Source organism: Pteropus vampyrus, unplaced genomic scaffold (genome assembly GCF_000151845.1).
Source record: "Pteropus vampyrus isolate Shadow unplaced genomic scaffold, Pvam_2.0 Scaffold257, whole genome shotgun sequence".
In the NCBI taxonomy this organism is placed as follows: domain Eukaryota; kingdom Metazoa; phylum Chordata; class Mammalia; order Chiroptera; family Pteropodidae; genus Pteropus; species Pteropus vampyrus.
In genome coordinates this window covers 904,315-929,437 of record NW_011889038.1, presented here as the reverse complement: position 1 = coordinate 929,437, position 25,123 = coordinate 904,315, and the positions used below count along the sequence as shown (strand labels likewise).

At 64.0% G+C, this 25,123-nt stretch overlaps 1 protein-coding gene across 1 annotated transcript in view; it reads left to right on the top strand.

Annotated features, from left to right (window-relative positions):
- Positions 1–11,706, top strand: part of WNT7B (Wnt family member 7B) — a 46,380-nt gene extending 34,674 nt beyond the window's left edge. Inside the window, exons 3-4 of the mRNA XM_011374980.2 lie at positions 3,147–3,418; positions 8,952–11,706. Coding sequence (XP_011373282.1) covers positions 3,147–3,418; positions 8,952–9,431 — 752 coding nt within the window. The 3' untranslated portion in view covers positions 9,432–11,706. The remainder of the gene's footprint in view (positions 1–3,146; positions 3,419–8,951) is intronic.
- The last annotated feature ends 13,417 nt before the right edge of the window (positions 11,707–25,123 follow it).

Genomic DNA, 25,123 nt, shown 5'->3' with positions numbered 1-25,123 from the left:
GGCCAAGCTAGGCTGCAAGGAGTGGTAGGTGGGGCCAGGTGGGGTCAGGCCTCCTGGGCTTGAGGTCAGTTCCGGGGCCTGGGAGCCAGAGATGGCTGCTGAGCAAGGCCCACGGGTTCGAGAGACATCTTTCTAAACCTGAGCCCTCCCTCTGCTCACCTGGATGAGGACATGTGAGCAGCTCTCTGGGGACTGGCCAAACTGCCCAGGAGTGACTTTGGGAGGGGGACCCTCTGCCTGCTCCACGCCAGGGCACACTGTGACCGGGGCCCTCTGAGCCAGCTTCCAGATCCGTATATGGGGTGTGGTCCCCCCCACCCTGCAGGGTTATGGCGAGAATTCAATAAGACGCATGTGCTGAGTGCGGGTGCATGGGAACCCCTCAGTCTGCGACCTAACGTCACCCTCCTGGATGCTCCCCAAACTACGACTGTCTCGCAGTGGCCCCCACCTTGTCTCCGTGGAGAGACGAGGCGGTTTGGCTCATTAAAACCAAATAAAAAAGGAATTAGCAGGAGTGGCAGCCAGATGAGTAACCGATGAGTAACTGGGAGTTTGCACAGGGTATGGACTTAGCCCGGTGGGAGCAGAAGCTGACTGAGAAGAAAGGGAGATTTCCATGAAATGCCCCCCAAACGCACCGGCCCAGCCGCAGAGCCTGCTGTCTGCCCGGGGGCTTCGGGACGGCCAGACACGGAAGTCCCCCAACCAGCTCCCGACGGGAAGACGGGCATTAGCAGCCCCCCTGGGGAACGCCCACATCATCCTTGATCAGGCAGGGCTTGGTGGTGGGGACTTTTAAGTCTGCCTGGCCTCTTGGCGAGATTGCACAATTGTCAGATTTCTCCGCCCACCCCCCTCCGCAGGGTGCCTCGTTCGTGACATGCCTCCTCTGAGACCTCTGAGTTGGGTGTCCCCCGAGCTCTTACCCAGAATTCACCTGCTGGCTAGCTGCCATCCTTCCAGGGCCCACGGCCCACACACGGTCCAAATGAGGCATCTCCTGGCCAAGGGAGCCGAGCATGCCCCTTCTCCCATTTCTCCTACCAGGTCACTCAGCTGCAGCGGGGCCGAGCCGGGGGCAGGGTGGCCTCCAACGGCCCGAGCCCCAGGTGCTGCGTCCCTCCCTCTGCCTCGGGGCTTCGATTCCACTGCCTGGGTTCAAATCCTGCTTCAACCGCTAACACCTAGTGTCGCAGCCTCTCTGTGCCTCCGTGTCCCCATCTGCGAGATAGGAACAGTAACGAAAGCTGTCTCGTACGATCGCTGTGACAGTTTGATGAGAATGTATGTGAAGGGCTGGTGAGCGATGGCGATGGTGACCACAGCTCTGCTGATCCGCTTTCTAAATAGTTCCAGAATCCCCATCCCTTGTGCAGCCAGCGAGCTCTCAAATTCTAGCCCCGCAGAGTCTGGCCCCAGCACCTGCACAGGAAGTGCCATCTGCTTCATGGGACATCTCTGCCCGTCACCGTCCGGCTCCCTTGGCTTTTACCCGCCTCTTTTTTATCACTCGTGGCCTCGTTCTGTCCCTTTGTCCCAGCGGTGGCCAGGAGAGCACGCACACGCACACGTGCGCGCGCACACGCACACCACAGACGCGCTCACGGGGAGTTAACTCACTGCTCGTTAAGACTCACTCTACGACGTCACCTTCTCCAGGAAGCCTTCCCAGTCTCCACCCCTGGCAGAGGCAGGTCGGGGCATCCTTTGAGGTTTCATGACTCCCTGTGCCCCTTCTTGCAGAGCTCTGTGGTCCCCTCCCTTCCTGGAAGCCCCCTCTTATTTATTGCTGCCGCCCGTGTGCGAGCTCGTCGGCGGGCCTGGCTGGGCTTGGGTAAGGCAAGCAAGGAGTTCAGTAACCCACCTCACACCCCACGGACTTCCCTGCGCATCGTCTTGATCTAATGGAAAGCCAGGGAGGGCGATTCTCACATTCTCCCTGTCCCTGTCCCTTTGTCTGTCTGAGAGTCCCTGACCAGCTGGCCTTGATGACACAGGGACCAGGGCTTCTCCAAAGAGCCACTCACTGTGCTGAGAAATGGCTTGTTACGGGGTGGTGCTGGGGGGTGGTGCTGGGTAGCGGAGCTCGTGTGTTCGTTCGGTGGGTCCCCAGGTGGCCCTGCACTGACCCCTGGCAAGGAGAAAAGGGACTCAAGGATTTGACTTTATCTCGTAGATGTGGAGGTTGCCATGCAACAGGCGGTTATTAAATTATTGTCAAACGAACAATGAATGAAGGAATGCGTGACACAGTCTTTGCCTCCAAGAGGCTCGCAGACAGTACTCAGGCACCATTCTCCAGCACAGGCAGACTGGGTCCGTGCCGGGAGGGCAGAGGGAGGCGAGATTCACTCACCTGGAGGCACTGGAGGGCTTCCTGCAGGAGGAGGTGTAGCTGAGCCCTCAGGGGAATCACTGCCCCTTGAGCCTCTGCAGTGGCTTAGGTCCTGAGCAGGGGCTTCCCCGCACCCCTGGGAGGAAGGTCTCACTGTCCCCACCTGGATGGTGGCCGGGGGGATGAGGGAGGCATGGAGGCCCGGTGCCCAAGTCTGGGTAGTGTGGGGGCCCCTGAGGGAGGCTGGGGTATCAGAGAAGGGAGGCTCAGGAGACCAGGGCCTGGTGACGGGTGATGGTGGGTGGTCGGAGAGAGGGAGGTGGCAACGGAGAGGCCAGGTGGGTTCTGACCGGTGTGGATTCTGCCCGGTTCCCAGCTGGTGGGGTGGGGTGGGGTGCCTCCACGGGGTCTGCAAAAGTGGCTGATTCATGAGGAACAGCACTAAGAAGGTGGCAGAAGAGAGGGGCAGAGGTATAGACCCCACACGCCCCGTCACAGGGCCACCCACTGCTGTCTTCCGGGGGTGGGGAAACCGGACCCCTCCAGCCCAGGCTCTTGGGACAGGGAGAGAAACGTCTTCCCCGTCGGTGGCAGGGCCGAGGGGTGCATGGCGCGCTCACTGTAGGCGGGGCACTGTCCTCGGCCTCGCGGGGCGGGCTCCCCAGCTCCACGCTGCGGAGTCAGAAGCTCAGAGCAGGCAAGGGCAGAGCCCAGGGTCACACAGCCATCGACAGGACCCCGGGCGGCTGGCCGGGTGGTTCCCCGAGCCCCGCGGGGGCCTAACGGGCCGCACCTTCCCTCCACGCAGGGAGCCGCGAGGCCGCGTTCACCTACGCCATCACCGCGGCCGGCGTGGCCCACGCCGTCACCGCCGCCTGCAGCCAGGGCAACCTGAGCAACTGCGGCTGCGACCGCGAGAAGCAAGGTTACTACAACCAGGCCGAGGGCTGGAAGTGGGGCGGCTGCTCCGCCGACGTGCGCTACGGCATCGACTTCTCCCGGCGCTTCGTGGACGCCCGTGAGATCAAGAAGAACGCGCGGCGCCTCATGAACCTGCACAACAACGAGGCGGGCAGGAAGGTAGGGCGCGCGGGGGGCGGGCGCGCGCGGGCGCGGGGCGGTGTCCGGTGTGGCCGCTGCGTCACCTGAGTTCCTCCTCCCTGAAATCTGCACGGCTGTCCTAGGGGAGGGAATTGGGAACCCGAACCCCAAAGGTGCGGGGGGTGAGCAGAGCCAGGCATGGCTGTCACCAGAGACCCTCCTAGCGGCCGTCGCTGGCGGGGCTCACGGCGCCCATCCCAGAGGTGTGGAAACGGAGGCTCCCAGTGGCGAAGCGATGTGCCCGCCGCTCCCAGCTACTGGGAGGCAGGGATGAGACAGGACCCTGTTTCTACGCAGGGTGGGAGGAGGTCTCTTGGCCAGCGTGCCAGGTCCCTGTCTTGGCCCCAGAGGGATCCTGCCACCGTACCCGGAGAGGCGGCCTTTGGTTCACGTTGCCATGAGAGAACAGAGGGAGGGATGTAGGGGGTGCAAGGTGGGGTGGGGAGGGGAGGTGCAGCCTCGGGGAGGGCGGAAACTGAGCTGGGGGCTCTTGAGGAGCAGCCAGCTTCAGGTGTGGGGTGGGATGCAGTGTGGCAGGTGATAATGGAGGACATTCAGGCAGGGACACACTGGGGAAGAAGTCAGGGCTGGCCCAGCCCTGCCCGGGGGAGATGAGGGCCCCAGATACTGGGCTGGGAGGAGTGGCCGCCATGGCGGCGAGATGGCCAGAGATACGGCCGGTATTGGAGCAGAACGCCTCTCCAGGTCTGATCCCCCAGCCCCGGGGGCTGCACCCAGGGCTCGGGGCCTGCGGGGCTCTGCAGGCATGGGACAGACTTGACTTTCCAGCAAAGAGGAGTCGAAATTACCCTCTGCCTCATGGACCATAACTGAGGCCACTGGTCACTCACTAATTCACTGGACAAATGCTCCCTGCCCCTTCTCTGTGCCAGGTTCTAGGTTGGGCATGGGGACAGGGACCCCAGCCATGAGAGCTCTGCCAGCACGACTAGCTCCACGTAAGGGGAGCAGGAGCCATAGCCAGGGACAATGAGAACCCCAGGGACTGACAGGAGGGGGAGCAGAAGCTTCCTGGAGGAGGTGACGTCCAGTGGAGCCTCGACGGACATGCCCGAGCTGAAGGAGCTGGCGCTTGGGTGGGGGGCAGGACTGCAAATAGTGCAGGCTGGTGGGAGCAGGAGGCGTGGGCGAGACAGGGCTCGAGAAGCAAGCAGGCCTGGCCCAAAAGAGGCCTTGAACGCCAGGCCAAGGGTCTGACTTTATCTCGTAGATGTGGAGGTCGCCATGCAACAGGCGGTTATTAAATTATTGTCAAACGAACAATGAATGAAGGAATGCGTGACACAGTCTTTGCCTCCAAGAGGCTCGCAGACAGTACTCAGGCACCATTCTCCAGCACAGGCAGACCGGGTCCGTGCCGGGAGGGCAGAGGGAGGCGAGATTCACTCACCTGGAGGCACTGGAGGGCTTCCTGCAGGAGGAGGTGTAGCTGAGCTCTCAGGGGAATCACTGCCCCCTGAGCCTCTGCAGTGGCTTAGGTCCCGAGCAGGGGCTTCCCCACACCCCTGGGAGGAAGATCTCACTGTCCTCATTTTACACAGGAAGACAGTGGGGTCCAAAGTGAGCTGCAGAGCCACTGGTGGCCCCAAGGCCTGAGCTCTGGTCACTGCTCCATGGGGATGTGTCTCAGTGAGCAGCAGAGACGTGGGGAAGGACACTCCTGGTGGAGGGACCAGTGGAAGGCAAAAAAAGCACGGGGGTGGGGAGGGGGACTCAGGTCTCACGTACAGAGCCGTGAGGCCACCAGCCCCGGTCAGGTGGCTGGGGCAGGCGAGGAGGCCGGAAGGTTGCACGGGCTGCCTGCTGCAAGACTGTGACAGCCAGGCTGGATCTGGGCCCCTTGCAGGTCCCTGAGGGAGAGCGGGGCTGAGCAGCTCAAGGGCCAGGGTTGTGTCTGATTTGGCTCTGAGGTCCTGTGTGAACCCCAGGGCTGACCTAGCATGGGATTCAGGGGTGCTTTGGAGACTGACAAGTGGGAAAAGGCATCAGGGAAATGGAGGGGGGCAGGACTGAGCCCCGAGGGAGACGGGGCCGGGGAGAGGAGAACAAGGAGACTGGGGGTGGATTCTGGGCCTGGCCAGGGGGTGAGGCCGGAGGAGGGTCAGCATGTGGGGGGTGAGGATCTCCATCAGGGGTGAGGCTAGAGGAGGGTCAGCATGTGGGGGTTTTGGACTGGGGCGAAGTCCTGAACCTGTGAACAGAGGAGAAGCAGGTTGTCGGGGGCGCAGGTCAGCAGTTTGCAGGCCCATCGGAGACAGGGTGGCTGTAGGAATGGGCCATTAAGAGGTCAGCGGCCAGGATTCTCGCGCCAGCACTGTCCCTGACTGTCAGGACCCGGCTGACCCCGCCCCTCCTCCGAGCCTCAGCCTCCTCCTCTGCACAGTGGGCGTAATGCGCCTTGTCCCCTCCCCATGGAGCTCGTGGCACACAAGGTGGCCCGAGCCCTTGCACTGAGCCGAGAGTGCAGGCAGCACGGGAAGCAGGAGGGGCGCCCCTCGTCCCCGCCGCGTGGCGCTCAACAAGGCGCGCAGGGTGTGGGGGTGTGGCGGGCGAGGTTTCTCTAAGAACTGAGTCCAGAACTTCATGGGTCACCCCAGTGCTGGGCGCCCCGGCCGCTTTATAGAGAAAACAGGCCTGCCCTGCCCCCCACTTCCTCAGCAAGTCAGGTGGGAAGAAAGCTGACCGCAAAGTCCCACAAACCGGTGGCTTAAAGCAATAGAAACCCATTCTCTCGCAGGCTGGAGCCAGAAGACTGGCCCTCCGGGGGCGCGCCCTTTCTGGCCACCCCAGCCCCGGGGGCTCCAGGCGCTCTTGGGCTTGTGGCCGCATCGTCCAGTCTCGGCCTCCTCCTCGAGTGTATCCTCTTCCGCCTCTCATAAGGACACACGTCCTCGGATTGAGGGTCTACCATGGTCCGGGGTGATCCCATGTTGTCTCACCTTAATCGCATCTGCAAAGTCCCTGTTTCCAAATCGGGTCACGTTTCGAGGTTCTGAGTGGGCTGGGACATGGCCCACGGGGGCCCCCGGTGGGCCAGGCTGGGAGAGGCTAAGCACGGACACCTGCTCACCTGTGCTTCCGACAGACTGCGGGCTCCCTCGGGGCTTCAGTGTGCCAGCCCACGACTCCCCTCACCTGGATAGAAGGGAACGCTGTTCCCAGTGTGGGGCATCCCCCATTCCAGAAAGAACCTCAAGTCGGCCCTTTCCTGGAGCCCCCACACACCTTATACTACCCGGGATGGGGGTGGGGCAGTGCGCCGGGGGAAGCTGCTCTGGGCAGGGCTGGTCACTGCGCCCTCCCAGGGGGTCTCCTGGGCAGTGGGGCTGGCGCCGCCTTTGCTGTCGCCCTTATCTTGAGGGCACTGGAGACGGAAACGGCACATTCTTGAATTCTGTGATCATTTCCCAGGAGAGGCTCAGGCCCAGGGGACCCAGCCAAGCGAGGATGTGGCCCCTCGCTCTGCAAACAGCTGCCCAATCGACTCCATCTGCTGGCTGTCAGTGGCTGCACAGGGTCCCGAGTTGGGTGGGTGGGGCGCTGGGCTTTCCTGCCTTAGTGGGGACAGAGAGGTGGGGGTGGAGGGAAGGGGATCGGAACAGGTGGCACAGCGAGGTCGGGGGCAGCTGTTCTGCAGGCCGAAGTGGACACCCCGATGGCAATTAAGCCTGGACCACCTGGCCTGTACAACCTCAAACCTGGACACCCCTGCTGGGTCTCTGGCCATTGCGGCCCCTCTGAGGAGGAAGCTTCTGGGCTAACAGCCTAGGGCGAGGCGAACCGCTAGCCAGGCTGGGCTTCTGAGAGGGGCGTTTGTCTGGTCAGCTCCTGGCCTGAGGGGTATACTGGGCCGGCAGTGTGTCCAGGACACGGGAAGTTTGCAGGCCTTGAAGGGCAGGTTATTGGAGAGAGGGGCTTTCAAGGGACGGGAGGGTCCATGAGAGGATGAACAGAGGTGGGGCAAGGGAGTGGAAAGAGATGTCTCTGATCTTGCTAGACAGCGGAGGGGAGCGGGGGGCAGGAGGCAGAGAGATGGCCCAGATACACTTTCTCCTGGAGGCGGAGGGCTCCACCCTTCACCCGGACCCCCACACCAGACTTCTGGCCTGTGCCCTCAACCCAGACACCCCGTGGCCCTGCCGTTCCAGTTCCGAACAGTCCCCAAACCCGCCCCTTTCCCAGCTCCGGACGCCTGGGCTCCCCCCGCCCCCGCCCCTTTCCCAGCTCCGGACGCCTGGGCTCCCCCCGCCCCTTCTCCCCGCTCCTCCGTCCAATGAGCTCCGCTCCTCCATGGCACCCAGGGGCAGCACCCCCTCCTCCAGGAAGCCCCTGGGCAGGGGCAGACTCTCACGGCATCCGCACTCTGCTGTTCCGTGTATCGGTTTCCTTCTGTTTCCCACACTGGACTGAGCCCCGGGCATCCTCACCGAGCCCGGGCGGCTAGGGCAGGAAGAGAGACGGGGCAGCCGCCGGCCTGTGGGGCGCTCCCTTCACTGGTTTTTCATTCGTTCATTCACTGTGGGTCTCATCTGGGCCAGGGCTGGGGTTCTGGCCCCGGGTGGGGTGGGGGTAGTGGGGGACAGAGGGTAGCCAAGTTCCTTCAGGGCTGGGCCACGGAAGTGAGGCTAGGGAGAGCTGAGACAGCTGACAAATGGCCCTTCTGCAGTCGTGGGCTGCAGCTAATGATTCCCCATCTTTAATCAGGCCCGGCTGGCAGGGCCCTTTCGATCCGGGTAAATGAGTACCTGGGGTCAGGGCTGGCTCTGGGAATTAGCCTTCCGGGGCCAGGGAGGGAGGCCCAAGGAAAACACGCTGCACCCATCTCCGGGGAGGAAGAAGAGCGGGATCCAGGACGCTGCCCAGCAGTCAGCACACCTGGGCCTCACCGACCCGTGTGCTCACCTCCGGCCAGTCCGCCCCGCATCCTTTAGCAAACGTGGTGCATACGACTCCATGTGCACGCCGGGCATGCCAGGCCTTCATCGAACAGCCGTTTATTAAGTGCCGACTGCATGCCACACCCCACGCCAGGCACGAGGGCAAGGAGCGGGAGAGACAGGGGTGAGGAATCTGCACCTATTAAGCACCTACTGTTGCTGGGCTCGGAGCCGCCATGAGGTGCCTGGGGGCAAGGTGGGGGCAAGCACCAGCTTTATCATCTGCTGTCCTGGGACCTGCAGCTTCCTACCAGTGCAGTGACCCAGCTCCCGGAAGGGTGGTCGTGAGAATTTAGGGAAACACGTTTGATAACGGTATGCCCAGCTCTGCCAAGTTCTGAATGTTCTCTCTGGACCCTCACAAGGCCCTATGCAGCAGGGACTTATGGTCAGCAGCCCCCATTATCGGATGTAGAGACTGAGGCTCAGATAGGAGGAGACCGCGCGGGTCAGCCTGGAGGTGGGAGGTGCCCCGGGTCCGGCCACGCCCGCTCTCAGACCACGCCCACCTTCAGACCACGCCCGCTCTCAGGCCCCGCTGTGTCGCCCCGCAGGTCCTGGAGGAGCGCATGAAGCTGGAGTGCAAGTGCCACGGTGTGTCGGGCTCCTGCACCACCAAGACGTGCTGGACCACACTGCCCAAGTTCCGAGAGGTGGGTCACCTGCTCAAGGAGAAGTATAACGCGGCCGTGCAGGTGGAGGTGGTGCGGGCCAGCCGCCTGCGGCAGCCCACCTTCCTGCGCATCAAGCAGCTGCGCAGCTACCAGAAGCCCATGGAGACGGACCTGGTGTACATCGAGAAGTCGCCGAACTACTGCGAGGAGGACGCGGCCACCGGCAGCGTGGGCACGCAGGGCCGCCTGTGCAACCGCACGTCGCCCGGCGCGGACGGCTGCGACACCATGTGCTGCGGCCGCGGCTACAACACCCACCAGTACACCAAGGTCTGGCAGTGCAACTGCAAGTTCCACTGGTGCTGCTTCGTCAAGTGCAACACCTGCAGCGAGCGCACGGAGGTCTTCACCTGCAAGTGAGCGGGCGGGCGGCCCGCAGGCGGCAGCCCCGCCCGCGGCGTCTGCACATGGGCTCGGGGCGCCTTCCCTGCGCTGCCTCGGCTGCGGCCAGAGGTGGCCGGAGGAGGTGAGGGCTCCGGACGCAGGAGGGCTCCCGCTGGGCTCCTCATCCTCTCCCTGTCCCTGGGGGCTGCCTCCTGCCATTGCCGTCACTTCCTGTGGCAGAACAGTGCCCACGACCCGGCAGAGAGGGCAAGGCCAACGGCACTGGTGTCCTTGCTGCGGCCCAGGGAATTCCTTTTCTTTTCTCCGGGAAAGTGAACCTCAAGGACACACATATCCCCGGAAAGCAAAGTGACAAGACTCTGAGTGTCCCCCTCCCCCACCTGGTGGCACGGACAGGGGAATGCCATGCTGGCCTGCCCCACCGGAGACTATTTCCCAGGCCGTATCAGCCACTGGGCCCTGGGGCTATCTGGGCAGATGTTGTCGAAAATTATTTATGTTTTCTTAGTATGGGAGGAGGATGCTTAGCACGAAGGCGCAGCCAGCCCTGACTGCGTGCTCCGTGTCGGCGCGTCCCCTCTCTGCCCTCCGCTCCCTCTCCGGGACCTGCGGGAGCATCCCAGTGCGCGGGAGCATCCTGGTGCACGGCACCCTCCGGCCCCGCCCCGGGGGAGCAGGCTGTGTGAGTGTGGACCCCAGGGGAGCTGGGCAAGGGCTTGGCAACTAGTACGGCCCCGAGAGGGCTGCCGAGGAGAGCCCCGACAGGGGTCTCCGGCACCCTCTTCTCTTCTTTTCAAAAATCATATCAATCAAATCAAAACGTCTCCCACGTCAGGTTCCAGGAGCACTTCGTCCCCTCCCTCATGCTGTTGCCCTCCCAGCGCCTTGCCAGCCTGATGCCCCCCAGTTTACAGAGCGCCCCCCCCCACCCTGGAGCCAGCTGGACCCCAAGAGAGCATTGTGCGGGGAGTGGGCAGGGGGTAGTTCAGGGTGTTTGCTTCATTTGACGCATGAGGACACTGAGACTCGGAAGGGAGCACTAGCCAGATACCCCGAGGCCACAAGTGGAGCTTCCTGACTTGGCTCAGGTGTCCTGTGCCCCAGCCCAGGGCTCCTGGCCCTGGAGGGAAAGCTCTGGGAATGCCGGGCGTGGCGTGGGGCGGCCCCCATACCCCTGCCCCTGCTGCCAGCCTCACTGGAGTCTGCACCCCCCACCCAGAGGTGCCTTCAAGGGTCTCTCGGTGGCCTCCTTGGCCAGTTCTGGCCCTTTCACCCTGACCCTGATGCTAAGGATCCAGGGCTTCCCTCTGCCAGTACCCCGTCTGCTCTCCCAGCAGATGCCTGTCCCCCCCAGGCTTCCCACACCGTGCAGACCCCCCCTTGAAGTCCAACTCACCCTGAAACCTGGGAGACAGGAACGGGAAGGGGTCCAGGGCAGCTCTAAACTAGGTTTGGGGTGAGGGAGATGGGAAACGAGGTGCTCAGGGCCGGATGCATCTTCTGCCAATGTTCCCGCCCCTCCCTGGAGAGGCACAGAGGCAGCGACCTGCCAGAAAGCACGGCGTGCAGCTGGCTTCTACCAGTCGGGGTAAGTGGGGGTGCATCCTCCACTGCCCACGTGCTCCCCACCCTGAATTTAGGGTATTTTGCAGAAACTCGTGGAAATGTGTGTCCTCAGGCAACTGACCAGCCAGGTGGGCTGGATATTAGCCTGGGGTGAGGGACACTGTCTGGGCCCTGGTGTCCGCCCTCTGTGCCCCCGATGACACCAGGATGCTCCATTAGCTGCTGCCCTGGGAAATCCCAGGCCGACGTGAACGCCCCCACTGCGCACCCCTGCCCCCGCGTCCACAGGCCCGGCGTCTTCTGCCAAGGAACCTGGTTAACTTATGTTGTTATATAGTGTCAAAATGTCTATAGTGTCTTTTAAATTATTGTGACCTACACTGGGTACTGGGGAGGGGGGATGGCCGCGTGCTGTCCGCTGAGACAGGCTCCTCCTTCTGCTTGAAACAGACTCTTGGGGCCCCTGACACCACCGAGTCATACGCACTGTCCCTCCGCGCCACGTGCCCCCGCCGAGACCCCGCCCTCCCTGTCAGCATTGCCCTTCCCTCGGGGGGGAAGGGGGTCAGTGTGGCCCAAGCAGGGGCGGGGGTGGCCGAGGCGAGGCGCTGTGTGACCCTGCAGTGCCCCCACTTCAGGAGAGCCGGGGGGGTTTCTGACAGGCCGTGTCTGGCGTCCCTGGAGGGGAGCGTTGGCTCCAATAAAGCTGGAGTCAGAGACGTGAGTGTGTGTGGAGCCCACGCGGCGTGGGGGGGAGAGATGTGCGCCGTCCGCCAAGAGCAAGCCCCCCACGTGCCTTTCTGGCTTCCTCTGCCCTCTCTGCCGGCCCTGCCCTGATGTCCCCCACACCTAACCCTGTCCTCACACCCAGGTCCCAGGTGGGGCCTGGAGTCATACCTGCCTCCAGGCCACCTTTGGGCCTCCCTAACCAGCAAGGGCTACGGTGGGGGCCGGAGACAGAACCTGAGGCCTCCTTGGACAGCCCAGGCTCAGGCTGAGGGACGCTGGGCCATGGCTTGGTGCGAGAGCCTTCATGGGGTGCGGTTGGGGCTGCTCTCAGGAGAATAGGGAGCCTGGGGGTGGCGGACCCACAGCAAGAGACCCTGACCCCACCCGCCTCCTTTTGGGTCTCCCTTCCCTCTGAGCCCAGGGGGCCTCGGGGTCCCCGTGGGTCTATCCAGCTGTGTCTGGGTGGGTTTTGGCTTACGTGCCCCGCCTAGTGCACTTCCTGCCCCCTCGGGCCGTGGGAAGGTGGCCCGCGTTTCCTGGGCAGCCACCGGGCTGTGTGTCTCCCCAGGAGCCCGGCGCCCCTCCCGCGGTGACCACGCGCCAGGGGCATGAATGGCATCCTTGCCGAGGGCCGGAAGGCATGCGGCGGGGCCGGTTTGGCCACTGCCCGCCGTCCCCGCAGCCTGGCATCGGGCGGAACCGCTGATCAAACATCCCCGTCTGCACGGTGCCCACCTGCGCACCCACGGAGCCTGGCCCAGACCTGGTGAAGGGACCGCCAGGTGGGCTTGCCGAGGGGGACGTGCCCCTCCAGGCTGTGGAGAGGGGGACACAGACAGGAAGGAACCTCCCTCGACACCCCACGCTCAGGGAGCCTCCGGGGCGGCCCTCCCCAACAGAGGGCCTTGGTTTCCCCATCTGGGACCAGGACGTGGCCCAGAGCAGGACCCGGTGGTCGGCGGGGCCCGTGGGGCCCAGGCCTGGGCCGGTGGTTTGGCAGGAGGCCCGGGTTCCCCACGAGACGGTAAGCAAATCCCAGGTGGCGGCTGCAGAGGAACGCCGGGGTCCGGCAACTCCCACGGGGCCAGGAATGAGGAAGGAGCTTCGAGAATGTGCGGCCCCACTGCCCAGACTGTACTTGCTTCTTGGCCCCGGTTCAACCGCAGCCCCAGCCTCCCAGGTCTGCGGGCACATCCTCCGAGGGGCCCTGCCCACGCCGCCGGCCAGCCCCAGGCTCCGCCTCCCCGGCTAACATTTCAGAAGCACTTCCTGGGGCAGCCCTGTGCCTGCCCCAGGCCCAGCACACAGTGGCTCGTCACCGTCACCGTCACCACGGGTGCTTAGCTGGCCCGTGGGCATGATGCGGCCTCCTGCCTCTGCATCTGCTGGGGCTGTCCCGTCTCCAGGCTTGCCTTCCGCTCGCTCTGAGGGGGCATGGGACCACCGAAGCAGCAGCGAGTCACGTGGGCTCTGCTGGGTAGCTTGGGGGCGCCAGCGTGAGCGCCTGGAGTTCTGGGACAGTCTCTACCCCCTGCTCACCCATTCGTTCACTTGCTCATTTGCTTCTTTAGCCCTGCTGGAGGCCAGGCCCCGGGCCGGTCTCTGGGGGCGGGGATGGTTCATGCCCGGCCTTGACCTCACAGGTTCCAGCTCTTCACCCCACTGTCTTCCCCAAGGCAGCCCACTCTGGGGGTGCAGCTGCTGACTGAGGCATCCTGGGAGACAGAATAGGGCTTGAATTGACTTCTTTACTCCGTGAACCTCAGCTTCCTGCTCTATAGAATGGGCACAGGGACCTAGTTCAGCCTGGCTCCCCTCCCTCTGTCTGGGGGAACGCCCCCGCCCACACAGGCTGAGCTTTAGCATCGGGGTCTCCCACACTGTATCCCCAGGGCTTCCCAGGCTGTCCACTCAGCTGCCGTCTGGTGACCAGAGTTCATAGGACCCCTGTGGCCCTGGCGGGCAGAGGCTCGCTTCTCGCCATGGCCTCTGAAGCCCTTCCTGACCCTGTCTGCCTCATCTATCTACAGCTCGCTTCCAGCACTACCCCCTCCCCGCCACCCAGAGTCCCCTGCGCTCCCAGGAAGCCACCCCTCCCTGTAACTGCGCCCTACGCTCCACACACACCCAGCCTTTCCTCCAGCTGTGGCCTTTCTTCTACCAGCCCGGCCCACACCCTCCTTCCCATAATGCCCCCCTCTCCAGCCGGCTCGCCAGGGCTTCTGCCTGCTTCTTCAGCCTCCGTCCTGGCTCTCACCCCAATGGTCTCATCTCTGTGCCTGCCCGTGACCCCCAAGCAGGCCGAGGGGCCTTGGAAGTGAGCAGGTCCGTGGAAAACTGGACACCCCCCACCACGCCAGTCGCTAGGGTACCCACAGCAGGTACCCTCAGCCTTGACACACCCCTTCCCCAAATAGGTCAGTGCTTGCTCTGTTTTATAGATGGGAAAACCGAGGCTTAGGGAATAAAGCGTTCTGCCCAAGGCCACAGAGCCCGTGAGAGGCAGAACCGGGATTTGAACTCAGGTCCTCTGGGGTCTTCCTTCTACCCAGCTCATATGCCTCCTCCCACGAGAACAGAGGCCCCGGGACTTTGTCCAAGGCAGCTCAGAGTCGAGTGGGAAGGGAACGGCGAAGGCAAGTCTGAGAGAGTTGACAGCAATGCTCTCCCCGAGGACGGAACAGGAGAGACGGGTTCAAAAGCAGCAGGCGGGGTCTGGGTGAGACGTCTGCATGAACTTCTGGGTGACCCAGAGCTGGGCCGTGGGGAGTGGGTCAGGAGAGCAGGGGTGGCGTGAAGGGAGGAGAGGAGGTGACCCGGGACGGGCGGGGCTGTGGTTTGGGGGCACGGGGCTGGGGGGTGGGAGGAGAGGTGAGTGGAGGCTGGAGCGTCTGTGCTCAGGCAAGCAGGGAAGTTGTCGAGTCCCCGGGCAGAGCAGCCAGGGCCACCCTGGGAGGCGCGGAGCCGGGGGAAGGGCCCCAGGAGCCAGGAAGTCTTCACCTCACCTGCTGCAGTCCTGGCTGCTTCCTCCCTCCGGGACTGTGTGTGCATCCACTTCCTTCTCTGGGATGCCACCTGCCTGCTCATCAGGTCTTGCAGAACCTGGGGACTCAGAACCACCTGGCCTGGGCGTCCCAAGACCCTTGAGAATCAGAACTTGCAAGTCTTCGAGGGCCCAGGGAGTTGTAGGCCTGGCACCCACAGCAGTGCCCAGCGGAGGCCTGGGGGGTGGATGGCTGGTAGGCCAAGTGCACTGGTGAGAAGGCCCCAGAGCCCACCTGCAGCCTGCCCTGGGTGGGCACTGCTCCCAGGGCCTCAGGGGTGAGCAGTACCCAGGCCGGAACTGCCTGGTTGGCTCCCCTGGCTGGCCTAAATGCTGAGCCTCTCCGGGCACAGCTGGAATCCTGCAGCCACCTGGGCTGTAGAAGGCAAAGTGCTCACAGCCTTGCAAGGAAGCAGCCCAGGTGCAGGCAATGCAGACTCAGGGTGAGGGGCTTACTCCACCTGTAGGCTAAGGCTGGTGGAGTAAGGGCAGGGCAGGGCTGGGACACCCTCCTGGTGCTGGACACAGGTCTCCTTCCCAGGGCCTTGTTGGTCTCCCTGGGTGGCCCACCCAGCCTGAGACCTAAGGGTGGCCTTCAGGACTCCAGTGCTTCCAGAACTAGCCCAGTGGGGTGTGTGCGTGTGGGGGAGGTCTCGGCCGACAGTGCTGGGCAGGACCCCAGGGGAGGCCTCTCCAGGTCTCTGCATCTGTGACCATTCTGCCGTGTACCCCACCTCACTGCCCCGGAGTGGGCTGGGGGCTTTGCCCGAGGTCCCTCTCTTGGCTTCTGGCTCACGTCTGTCTTCAGAGTCCTGCTTCCCCCACGGACAGGATGGAGCATGCGTCCACCCTTTCGCACGTTCCTGGCTCACCATTCACACACCTGAGCGCCTCAATGCCCAGGGCTTGGCTGGGCATCGCGGGGTCTCTGAGCAGGACTTGAAGTGAGGTCTTCCCTTAATTATCCCCAGGCCGGGCTGGGGACAGAATGGTGGACAAATTGGCCCCTTGCCCCTCACGGTACCTGAGGCCGCAGCGCGGGGAGAGGGCTGGGAGTGTGGAGAGGCGTGGGACCCGGCCCTGGGGTACGTGGGGTGAAGGCTTCCTGGAGGGACCGCCATCTGGGCTGAGGCCAGAGGAAAAGGGTGGACAAGGGAGGAGCTGGGGGAGGCAGGACGAAAAGAGGCCCTTCGGGCACAGGAAAGGAGGGGCGCGAGGGTCTGGGGTGGGATCCGGGGGTGACCGAAGGGATAAGGGAGCATGCAGTTCGGGGGGCTGGGCAGTGGGGAGAGTGGAGCTTGGAGAGCTGCCCACAGTTGACGAGGCTCCGGAAGGCTCTGGAAGGCTCCGGAAGGCTCCGGAAGGCTCCAGGGTTGCAGCAGGAAGTCCATCCCCCACCCCCACCACCATGGCCAACGGAGCCCCATTCCTTTTGGCCAAAGGGCCCGCATCCCGACCGGCGTTCCCCACCCCAGGCTGCTGTCTAGAGCCCCCTTTTCCAGTAGAAGAGTCTCCCGAATAAGAGTCGCGAGCGGTGCAGGGTGCAGGGTGCAGGGTGCAGGGTGCAGGGCGGGGGCTGGGCACTGAGGCTCCTCCCGAGGCTGCTTCTGGCCCTTCCCGATGGGGACAGGGGTTCCAGGCCACCCCTGCCAGGCCTTGGGCTCTTCCATGATGTCCCACCACCCCAACGAAAACGTTTGGAGAGGGGCCTCCATGGTCCTATTTGGACTGGCTGCTCCCGGGATCCCCATCAGACCCGGGATGGGCACCCAGCAGGCCGTGCCGGGGGCCCCATGCCAAACCCTGCTGAGCTCCCCAGCTGGACGCCAGGACTTGGAGCTTCTGTTAGCCAGTCAGGGCAGGGCCCTGCCTGCTGAGAGAGGGCATGGCCTTGTCCCCACAGGGGATGGGGCCTTGCGGGGGCGGGGGGACTAATGCCTGCTTTCCCTCCTGGGAAGGATAGATGAAATCTCAACTACAAACATTCCAGGGGAGGGAGGACGGCCGCGGTGGCATCGGATCTGAGCCACCAGGACAGTCCCTGGGAACCGGGAGAATGCCATCAGGGCCTGGCATTGGAGCAGGGAGGCTTCGAGGCCGCCCTTGGGGGCCCAGCAGGGGGCAGGCCTCAGGCCACATTAGGAGGACTTTCTCAGGCCAGAGCTGCCTGAAGGAGACAGTTTCCTGCCAGGGGAGGAATCCACGCACGGTGTGAGCTCCATGCGATGGAGGGGGCGGCGTGCAGCCCCCCCGCATTCTGATCCCACAACTCTCAGGCACGGAGAGTCTGTGCTTGTGTCTAGGGTCTGGGAGTCTCGATTCTGTAGTTGGAAAAGGTCCCAGTTCCGGGCACCGGGCGGTGTCGGGTTCTGGGAGAGCTGTTCCACCTAGGCCCTCCCCTCCTGTGCCTGACACGAGTCCCCTCCGGAGGGGACAAGCTTCGCCCGCCCGTTACTCATTCGATCCACGGATGTCGTGCGCGTCCCGTGCTTCGGGGGCTGGTGACGCGGTAGAAGCCCTGCCCGCGGGGAGCTGACGGTCTGGACGGGGTGTTAGGACTGGAATGAATGTCGAACCATCAAGTGTTGGGCACAGAAGAAAGTGACCAGGGCCACGGAGAGCAGGGGCGGGTTGCTCAGGTCGGCGGGCTACAGCGGTGAGCCGGGCCAGCTGACGTCCAAAGGACACAGGGAAAGACGACGTGGAGGGTGATCCAGGCGGACCGGCCAGGCCGGAGGCTGGGAGGAGGAAGAGTGGGCGGTGGGTTAGGGAGCTGCAGGAGGCCGGTGGGGCTGGAACCGAGTGAGGGGAGGGGAGCGGAGAGGTGGCTGGACAGGTGGCGGCGGGCTCCGGCTCACCAAAAGGACTTGGGTTTTCCTTCCGACGACTAAACAGGCTCCGCAGGGTCTCCCACGGGCGGGCTGCACTCTGCCTTCCTGTCCAGTAGGATCCCCCTGCTGCTGTGCGGGGCCCGGTAAGGGGCAGGGGCAGAAGCAACGAGGCGGGCGAGGAGTCTACTGCACCGGTCTGGGCAATGTGGCCCCGGGAGAAGCGGTGGCTTCTGGACATATCTGGCAGACAGAGCAGCACATTCTCCGAAGGGAGATCAGGCGCTGGACAGGAATCCCCAGGGAGAGAGAGGCCAAAGCAGGCCGAGGTGTGTCTGGCCCAGGCCGAGCACCCAGCTGTCCCTCAGGGTGATGGGAGGGACTCGTCTCAGGGCACGTGGGTGGCCGGGGGAACCGAGATGCAGGTCAACCTCCTGCTCAAAGGGACTGCTGGCTGGAGAGAGCACCTGCCCTTCCTTGTCCCCACCTGTGCCCTGCTGCGCCCAGGGGCAGACTGCGGGCAGGGCTAACACTTCCTACCTGTGTGACCTTGGCCTGCTCTGCCGTGGTTCCCTCTGTAAGATAGGATGACGGCCTGTCTCGTGGAGGGTCCGGGGAGTCGGCCTGTGGTGGACACGTGCAGAGTCATCAGCCCGCCCTCTCTCGCCTCCCCTCCACCTGCTCCATCCAGGCCAGCTGTCCCCCAAGGTGGCAGCAAGCGATGAGCCTGGGAGGCCCCTGTCCCCCCTGCCCTGCTCAGACCCTTCTCTGGGCAGGCCCATCAGTGGAGGGGAGCTGTAGGGGTGGCTGGGCTCCACCCCACCCCTTCATAAAGCAGTGAAATCCCGCCGTGGACGGACCCCTTGCCCAGCGTGGCCAGAGCAGGCACTGCCGGCCTCGGGAAGATTCCAAGAGCCTCGTCCTCCTGCGTGACAGCTCACAGATGTCCCTGTGACCATTATCTGCTTCGGCCTCAGGGCCGGGAGCCCCACATCCTGGCCCCGCCCTCGTCCTCAGGGCTCCCCCTCAGCTTCCGCTCTCAGACTCCTCTGGCGGGAGGGGGCCTCTCGCCCTTTGCTGACCCCTGACCAAGACTGGGTCTCAGGGCCCCTCGTCCCCTCCCATCCCCTCCCAGAGCCCTCGTGGCCACGGAGCTCTCTGCGATCCTGAACCTCTGTCTCCCTGGCCGGTGTGGCCAGCAACATCCTCGATCCTCTAGCTCCTGCAGGTGTCACCGGCACGTCCCCCTAACTGCCCCTGCCCCTCTGGGGACTCCCTGGGGCCACTCGCCCTGGACTGCCCCCCATAGCCTGGCAGACCTCCATCACTAGGACCCCCGGGTTCATGCCCAGCTGCACCCCTGGAACTGTGCCCTGTGCAGCCGGCCACCTGGGACTTAAGCGTGACCAGGCCACCTGGCGGCCCCACCTTCCTCAGACCCCCTGAACTGGCTTACCACACCCCCTTCCTTCATGCTGCGCCACAGGCCTCAGGCTTTTCCCCCCGCCCCTCCCTCAGCACCAGCCCTGCTCCCTCTGGCTGACACTGCCCGCTCACCCGACGGCCCCTGGTCACCCCTCAGCCAGGACGCGGCTTCTTCCAGGACACCTGGCGGGTGCCGCCCCGTTGGTCTGCGTTATTGGGGTCTGTTTACTCTTAAATGGAGGGGTTACTGTTATCACTACCAGGTGGAGGGGTGCCGGGAGGGTGTTGGAGCCGTGCTCCGAGGCCCGCCCGCCCGGGTGTGGCCTGGTCTGGCACTGAGGTGCCTCCGCGCAGCCGTAATCCCATAATCATTTTCTGATACCTTCAGACTCCTGTCACCGGCAGTTAAGTCAAAACTTGGCACAAGACCCGAGCTCCAGACCAGGCCCTGCCCAGCGCCGGGCGGGTGGCGGGGGAGGGGAGGAAATCCCACAGGGACGCTGGGATGCACCTATTTTTAGCCTCGAGAAGAAAGCTAGACTCCAACACACACAACACGCAACACAAATATTTGTTTTTATTCTTAAAAGGGCTCGGGTGGCGGGTTTGGGGCCTGAAGCACACGCTTGGCTGAGCCTCGCTGGCTCAGAGGGAGCCTCACCTGTCCCCACACGCCCCACCCGGCACTCCTTCCTGGCGGCCACCATCCTGCCACTCCCGGAGGCTCCCAGGGTCCCCACCCACCAAGCCAGCACTGTCCCTTATATGGAACTAGCCAGGCGGCCTACTTCCCACCTCTCGCCTAGCTCAGGCCACTGGCCAGACACCATGCCCCTCTCCTAAGAAATCCTGGCCTCCGAAGAACCCCTCCTCCATGGAGGCCTTCTCTGCCTCCAGTACCCGTGGGCTGGCGACGTTAGCCACGCGGGGGGCCAGACGTCCCCTGTTTGGGGCTGCCGTTCTGGTTGCTCAAGGCCATCTCCTGAGCTGCACCCTGCAGAAGCAGACACGAGAAAGGCACCCCCAAAGTGCTCACGGCTCTCCTGTGCTGGCGGAGAGGGGCGGGACGTGACCTCCTCGGACTGCCAGAGCGGGTGACCGTGACCACAAACCAGGCAGCTTTAAAAACCAGACATTTATTCTCTCACAGTTCTGAGGCCGGAAGTCCTAAGTTGAGCTGTCGTCAGGGCTGCCTCCCTCGGAGGCTCTAGGGGACCATCGTTTCTGGCCTCTTCTAGCTCCTGGTGGCTGCCAGCATCCTCAGCTCGTGGCCGCGTCACTCCAAGGCCGGCATCTTCCGATCTCTCTGTCTCGGCTTCACATGGCCTTCTCCTGTGTGTCTGCAATGCCCCCTCCTCTCCCTCCATCGACATCCCTGATAATCGGGACAATCACCTATCTGGACTTAACCGCATGTACGGACAAGGGGCTGTTTACAGGTTGCAGGATAAGAGCCTCTCCGAGGCCATTGTTCAGTCCACTACAGGCAGCTGGGCTGATAGACGCTACGCAGCACCCGCCCCCAGCAGCTCCCGCTGAGCGGAGGGCAAAGGGGAGGGGGTCCACCAAGGCACAGGGCAGACCGGCGCTGTGGCGTCCAGAATGTGGGTTTGGGCGAGAGACACAGAGCTCAGCCGCATCACGGCCCCAGGCCTGATCGCCGGGTGTGGGGGCCACTGTAGACGGAGAGGGCCTGGGTGAGTGTCGGCTCACGCCCCTGGGTCGCACGAGCCGGCAAAGAAGCGTTTGCTCAAGGCTGGTTGGAGTCACCACGGTCCATGCCTCCCTCTGAGTGTCAGCAGAAAGGTATTGGTGAGGCGTGAATGTCCAATAAATGGTGGCTCTTAACATTCTCGTGATCTGCTCTGTCCCTGCCCGGCCCCTCCTGCCTAGGACTATCTGATTCGCCTCCAGCTTGGGCAGGGTCTGCCCAGGACCCTGGAGTCCCTCCTGTCCTCCCATCAGCCTGTGGGACAGGCGAGGTGCCCTCTACCCGGGATGTCCTCCTCGCAGACCTGCATGTGGCCACCCTCCTGCTCCCCGGGTCTCAGCTAGGTGGTCACCGACTCAGAGAGACCCTCCCGGGCCCCAGACCGAAGAAGCCACCCAGTCACCAGAGCTGGCTCTCACTGAGCTCGTCTCCAGGCTTCTGGTTTGTTCCACCGGCACGTGGGCCCCCTGGAGGGCACTGGCCCAATGACGGGGCTCGGGGCATAATGGATACGGCAATGTTTTCTTGCCCCAGTGGACGGAGCGTCTTCAGGCATCAGTTTCGATGATGAGAAAATGCCACAAATACCAGGAAACAATAACACCTGAGACGAAATCGGAACGGCCAGTGGAGTGAGCTCGGGAGGCCGCCAGGCTGCTCCAGAGGCCCTCGGACACTCACGTCATGGCCCCCACCCCATGTCCCCTGCGTGGGTTTGGGGCCTGAGGCCCTGGCAGGGGTCGGGACGCCTTCACCCAGGGAGCCCATCTGTAGAGTGCCCACTGCATACCGAGCCTGCCCTGTGAATCGTGTCCTAGGTGCCAGGCCAGAGACACTCCCAGACGAGGCCCTGAGCCCGTCCTCAAGGCCCAAGAGAACTTTCGGAAGAATGGGAGGCTGGACACTCCAGCGGGGTGTCCTGGAGCCGGGCACGCCACAGGCTCAGTGGGTGCCTCCCAACCAAATTGACCCAATGCATGGGACGAGAGGTCCCACCCCGTCACGCACACAGCCAGGCGGAACTCTGGAGTGTCCTTGGAGTGTCGATCCCAAAGCCTCATCCACCTCACAGTTAGTGTGAGGGAGAGTCTGGAGGGGGAGGGGCTCGGGGCCTGAATCACGAGCGTGGCCCACCCGGGGGCAGCCACAGGATCAGCAACTCCTTGCTGGTGGGCGCAGGGTGGGCTGGACACTGCCGGAGTCCCACGAGGCCTCTCCCCTGCGGTGGTCCCAGGAATGCTGGAGCCGGGGCAGGGATGCAGTGTGTGGGGGCCGGGGGGCCGGCCCTGAGACCCGCCTCTGCAGAGCATCTGCAGTGACCGGCTTTACGAGCTGCGTTCTGCAGAACGGTTAGTTTGACAAAGGGGCTCTGCTGCTAAAAAATAATGTTTGAAAACTACCAAGGGAGTTCCCCACAGCTTCACGAGGCTCAGAGAGGGACCTGGTCTTCCCCAGGCCACACAGGCCAGGGGGTTCCCTGGCCTCCGTGTGCCCGCACCCAGAGACTCCACCCCAAACGCAGGCTCCCTGAGTTGAGCTCTCAGGTCCTGCAAGCCCATGGCGTGGCCCGGGGCCGGCATGGCCCAGCATCTGTCCCCTCCCTGGACTCAGCAGGGACCCTGTCCGCAGCAAAATGGTCACAGGAGAGGTCAGTGTCGGAAATGCTTGGAGAGGTTTTCAGCGTGCTAATTAGCCACCGAGGTCGTGGGTCAGGGCAGGTGGCACGGGGAAGCCTTGTTGGGAGTGCAGGCTGGCTCACCGGGGTTACGGTGCATGGCCCAGCTGCCCTTTCCCAGGGGGTCTGACTACTGCTGCTCGGTGCTGGGTGTCACCCCACGGAGAGGGGTGGTTTGGAGAGCACGTCATGTTGGCAACGTCCACCGCTGCCCCATGGGTGGGCTGGAGGCCGGGGCTGGAGCCCATGAGGTTGACAGCCAAGCCCACCACCCTGGAGACCCCAGACCTCCTGGTTGGACCCTGTAGTTGGACCCTGCCAGTTGGAGCTGGCCTGCAAGATGACCGGACAAGTACCTAGGACCCAGAGAGAAACGCCTGGGGGAGTGAGGGCTGTGGGACAGAGTCAGTGGGACCAGCCCCAGGTCCCTAAGGTGGAATTCAGCCTTTTGATGGGGGAGGGACTTCCGGAGCCCAGACCGAGGGCAGGAAAGCCTAGGGAGCTCCAGGCCGGACGGGAGGGTCCTGGGCCCACAGGAGCAGAGAGAGCTCTGGGTGGCGGGGGCGGGGGGGGGCGGCGCCAGCGTCCTCGGCCGCCAGGCTCGAGTCCAGCACTATGATCACTGACTCCACCTGCGCCCCAGAGCCACGGAACCACCTGGCCTCAGCCTGCTGACTCCCGGCTGCAAAGCAGGCGGCTGCTCTCAGGCCTCGCTCCCGGGCCCCCAGCTGCGTGTGCCCTGGCTGACGGCTGACTGGCAGTAAGGCCACAGCAGCACCTCGGAAAGGGTGAGGAAACGGATTGACAAGTGAGTGGATGGAGGAGAGAGCGAGGGCAGCGAGGAGCGAAGGGATGACGAACAGGTGAACGGAGGCATCGCCCCACGCGAGCACCTGAGCGCGGCTGAACGGAGGCATCGCCCCACGCGAGCACCTGAGTGCGGCAGAGGGACCAGGCCCCATGCAGGGCCGCCTGGGGGCCAGACGGGGTCAGTCAGCCCAAGTCCCCATCCCCGGGGCTTCCATGGCCGCTGGGCCCTTGCACACCCCAGCAGGCTCCCTGGGGCGCGGGCCTAGCCTCAGACACAGGACCTCGGGCCCCTCCTTCCTCGCGGCCCCTACTCCCCCTGGGCCCACTGGCTCACTGATCCCTGCCCAAGGTGGACCACCCAGTCCTCTCTGCTGGTAAACTCGCGCTCATCCTTCAAGACCGGTTTATAGTTACCTCCTCCAGGAAGCTCCCCAGGGCTGTGCAAACTAGGACAGAAAGAGGGACCCCAGGGGCTGAGCCACTGCGAATCCTTCCAGGGGCCATGAGGGGCTATGTCACTGTCCTGTGGGATCAGCCTCGAGGGCCCACCCGCAGCAGGCCCAGAGCAGAGTCTGAGGGAGACAGAGTCCTGCACACTGCATACTGCGGGACAGGCAGGGGGGAGGGGCCTGGTGCCATGGGAGAGCGTGGCCTCTGTCAGTGTGTCAGTGCCCGGCTCTCTCGTTACCGCCCGGGCCTGGGGCCGGGCTCCTTGGGCCTCTTCTGTAAAATGGGCCCCTGCGACACAGAGCTCCAGGCCTGAGCGGGGGGTGTTTCGCCTGGCCCCCAGGGCCCTGTTTTTCATCTGTAAATAGGGCTTGTGCTTGCCCGACAGGGTGACATCAGGGTCCCGTGAGGTCTTAAGGGCCCCACGCTGGTGGCTGCTGTCAGAAAGGTGTTAACAGGCAGCAGTGTGATCCCCATGGCCTCCTGCCATCCCCCCTGAAGCAGGGAACATTCTCTCACCCTCTGAGTGCCCAGGAAGGCCCTGGGGACAGGGCGTCCGTGGGGCTCACAAGCTGCACCTGATTTGTGGCCCACACCCCTGGGGTCTGGTGGAGCCCGGGAAGTGGCCAAGTTGTCGTGGGCCTGGCAGGGTACCTCACCGCTGTGCTAGCTGTAGCTCACTCCTGTGAGCCGTTGGGGCCTCACGCCTTTTACCAGGGTACCTCGGAGCTGGGCGGGCTGGGCGGGCTGTGGTCAGCCAGGCCAGGGGAGCCAGCGACGGGGAGCCTCTGGCCTTGGGACAGAAGCTCCCTCGGGGAGGCCTCGGTTCCCTTGTCTGCGGGAAGATAACTCCCACCCGCTCTGTGGGAGCCAGAGCTGTGCCAGGCCCTGGGAAGATGCCCCACCCCACCCCACTGGGCCCGAGGGCAACCCCCAGGGTTTTCACTGGTTGCCCCACCCTTGGGGTAATTGAGAAAGCGGCTTCTTTTTAATTAAAGATCTGCAAAGGGCCTGTGCTCCCCAGGAGAGGAAAAGTGTAGATGCAGAATAATTAGCCAGACAAAAGGCAAATCCTCTTAGCGTCTCCCTGGGCGATTGCAGGTTAATTGGTTGGCGCTCCTGGGCCAGACACCCCGGCTTTCCCCAGCCTCCCACCGCTCGATGACCCCGAGGCCACACCTGCCCCTGCTGTCCGGCGTGGGAACCCAGCAGGGGCTCCAGTTGCCCTCTGATCCGCCCCTGCCCTGCCAAGCCCTCTGCTCAGCCCCTGGCCCCTCCCTCCGTCAGCCCCCAAAGCCAGGGTGGGCAGCCCTGGCCGGTCCGCCTGGCGCTCCTGCAGCCGGCCAGTGTCCCAACACTGCCCCGAAGGCAGGAGTTCAGCTCTCCCCACCACGCCCCCCTGACGTAGCCACGTTCACACCTCTGACCCTTCCGCCCGGCCCTCTCCCTGCCAAACACCCTGGCCCGGGATGC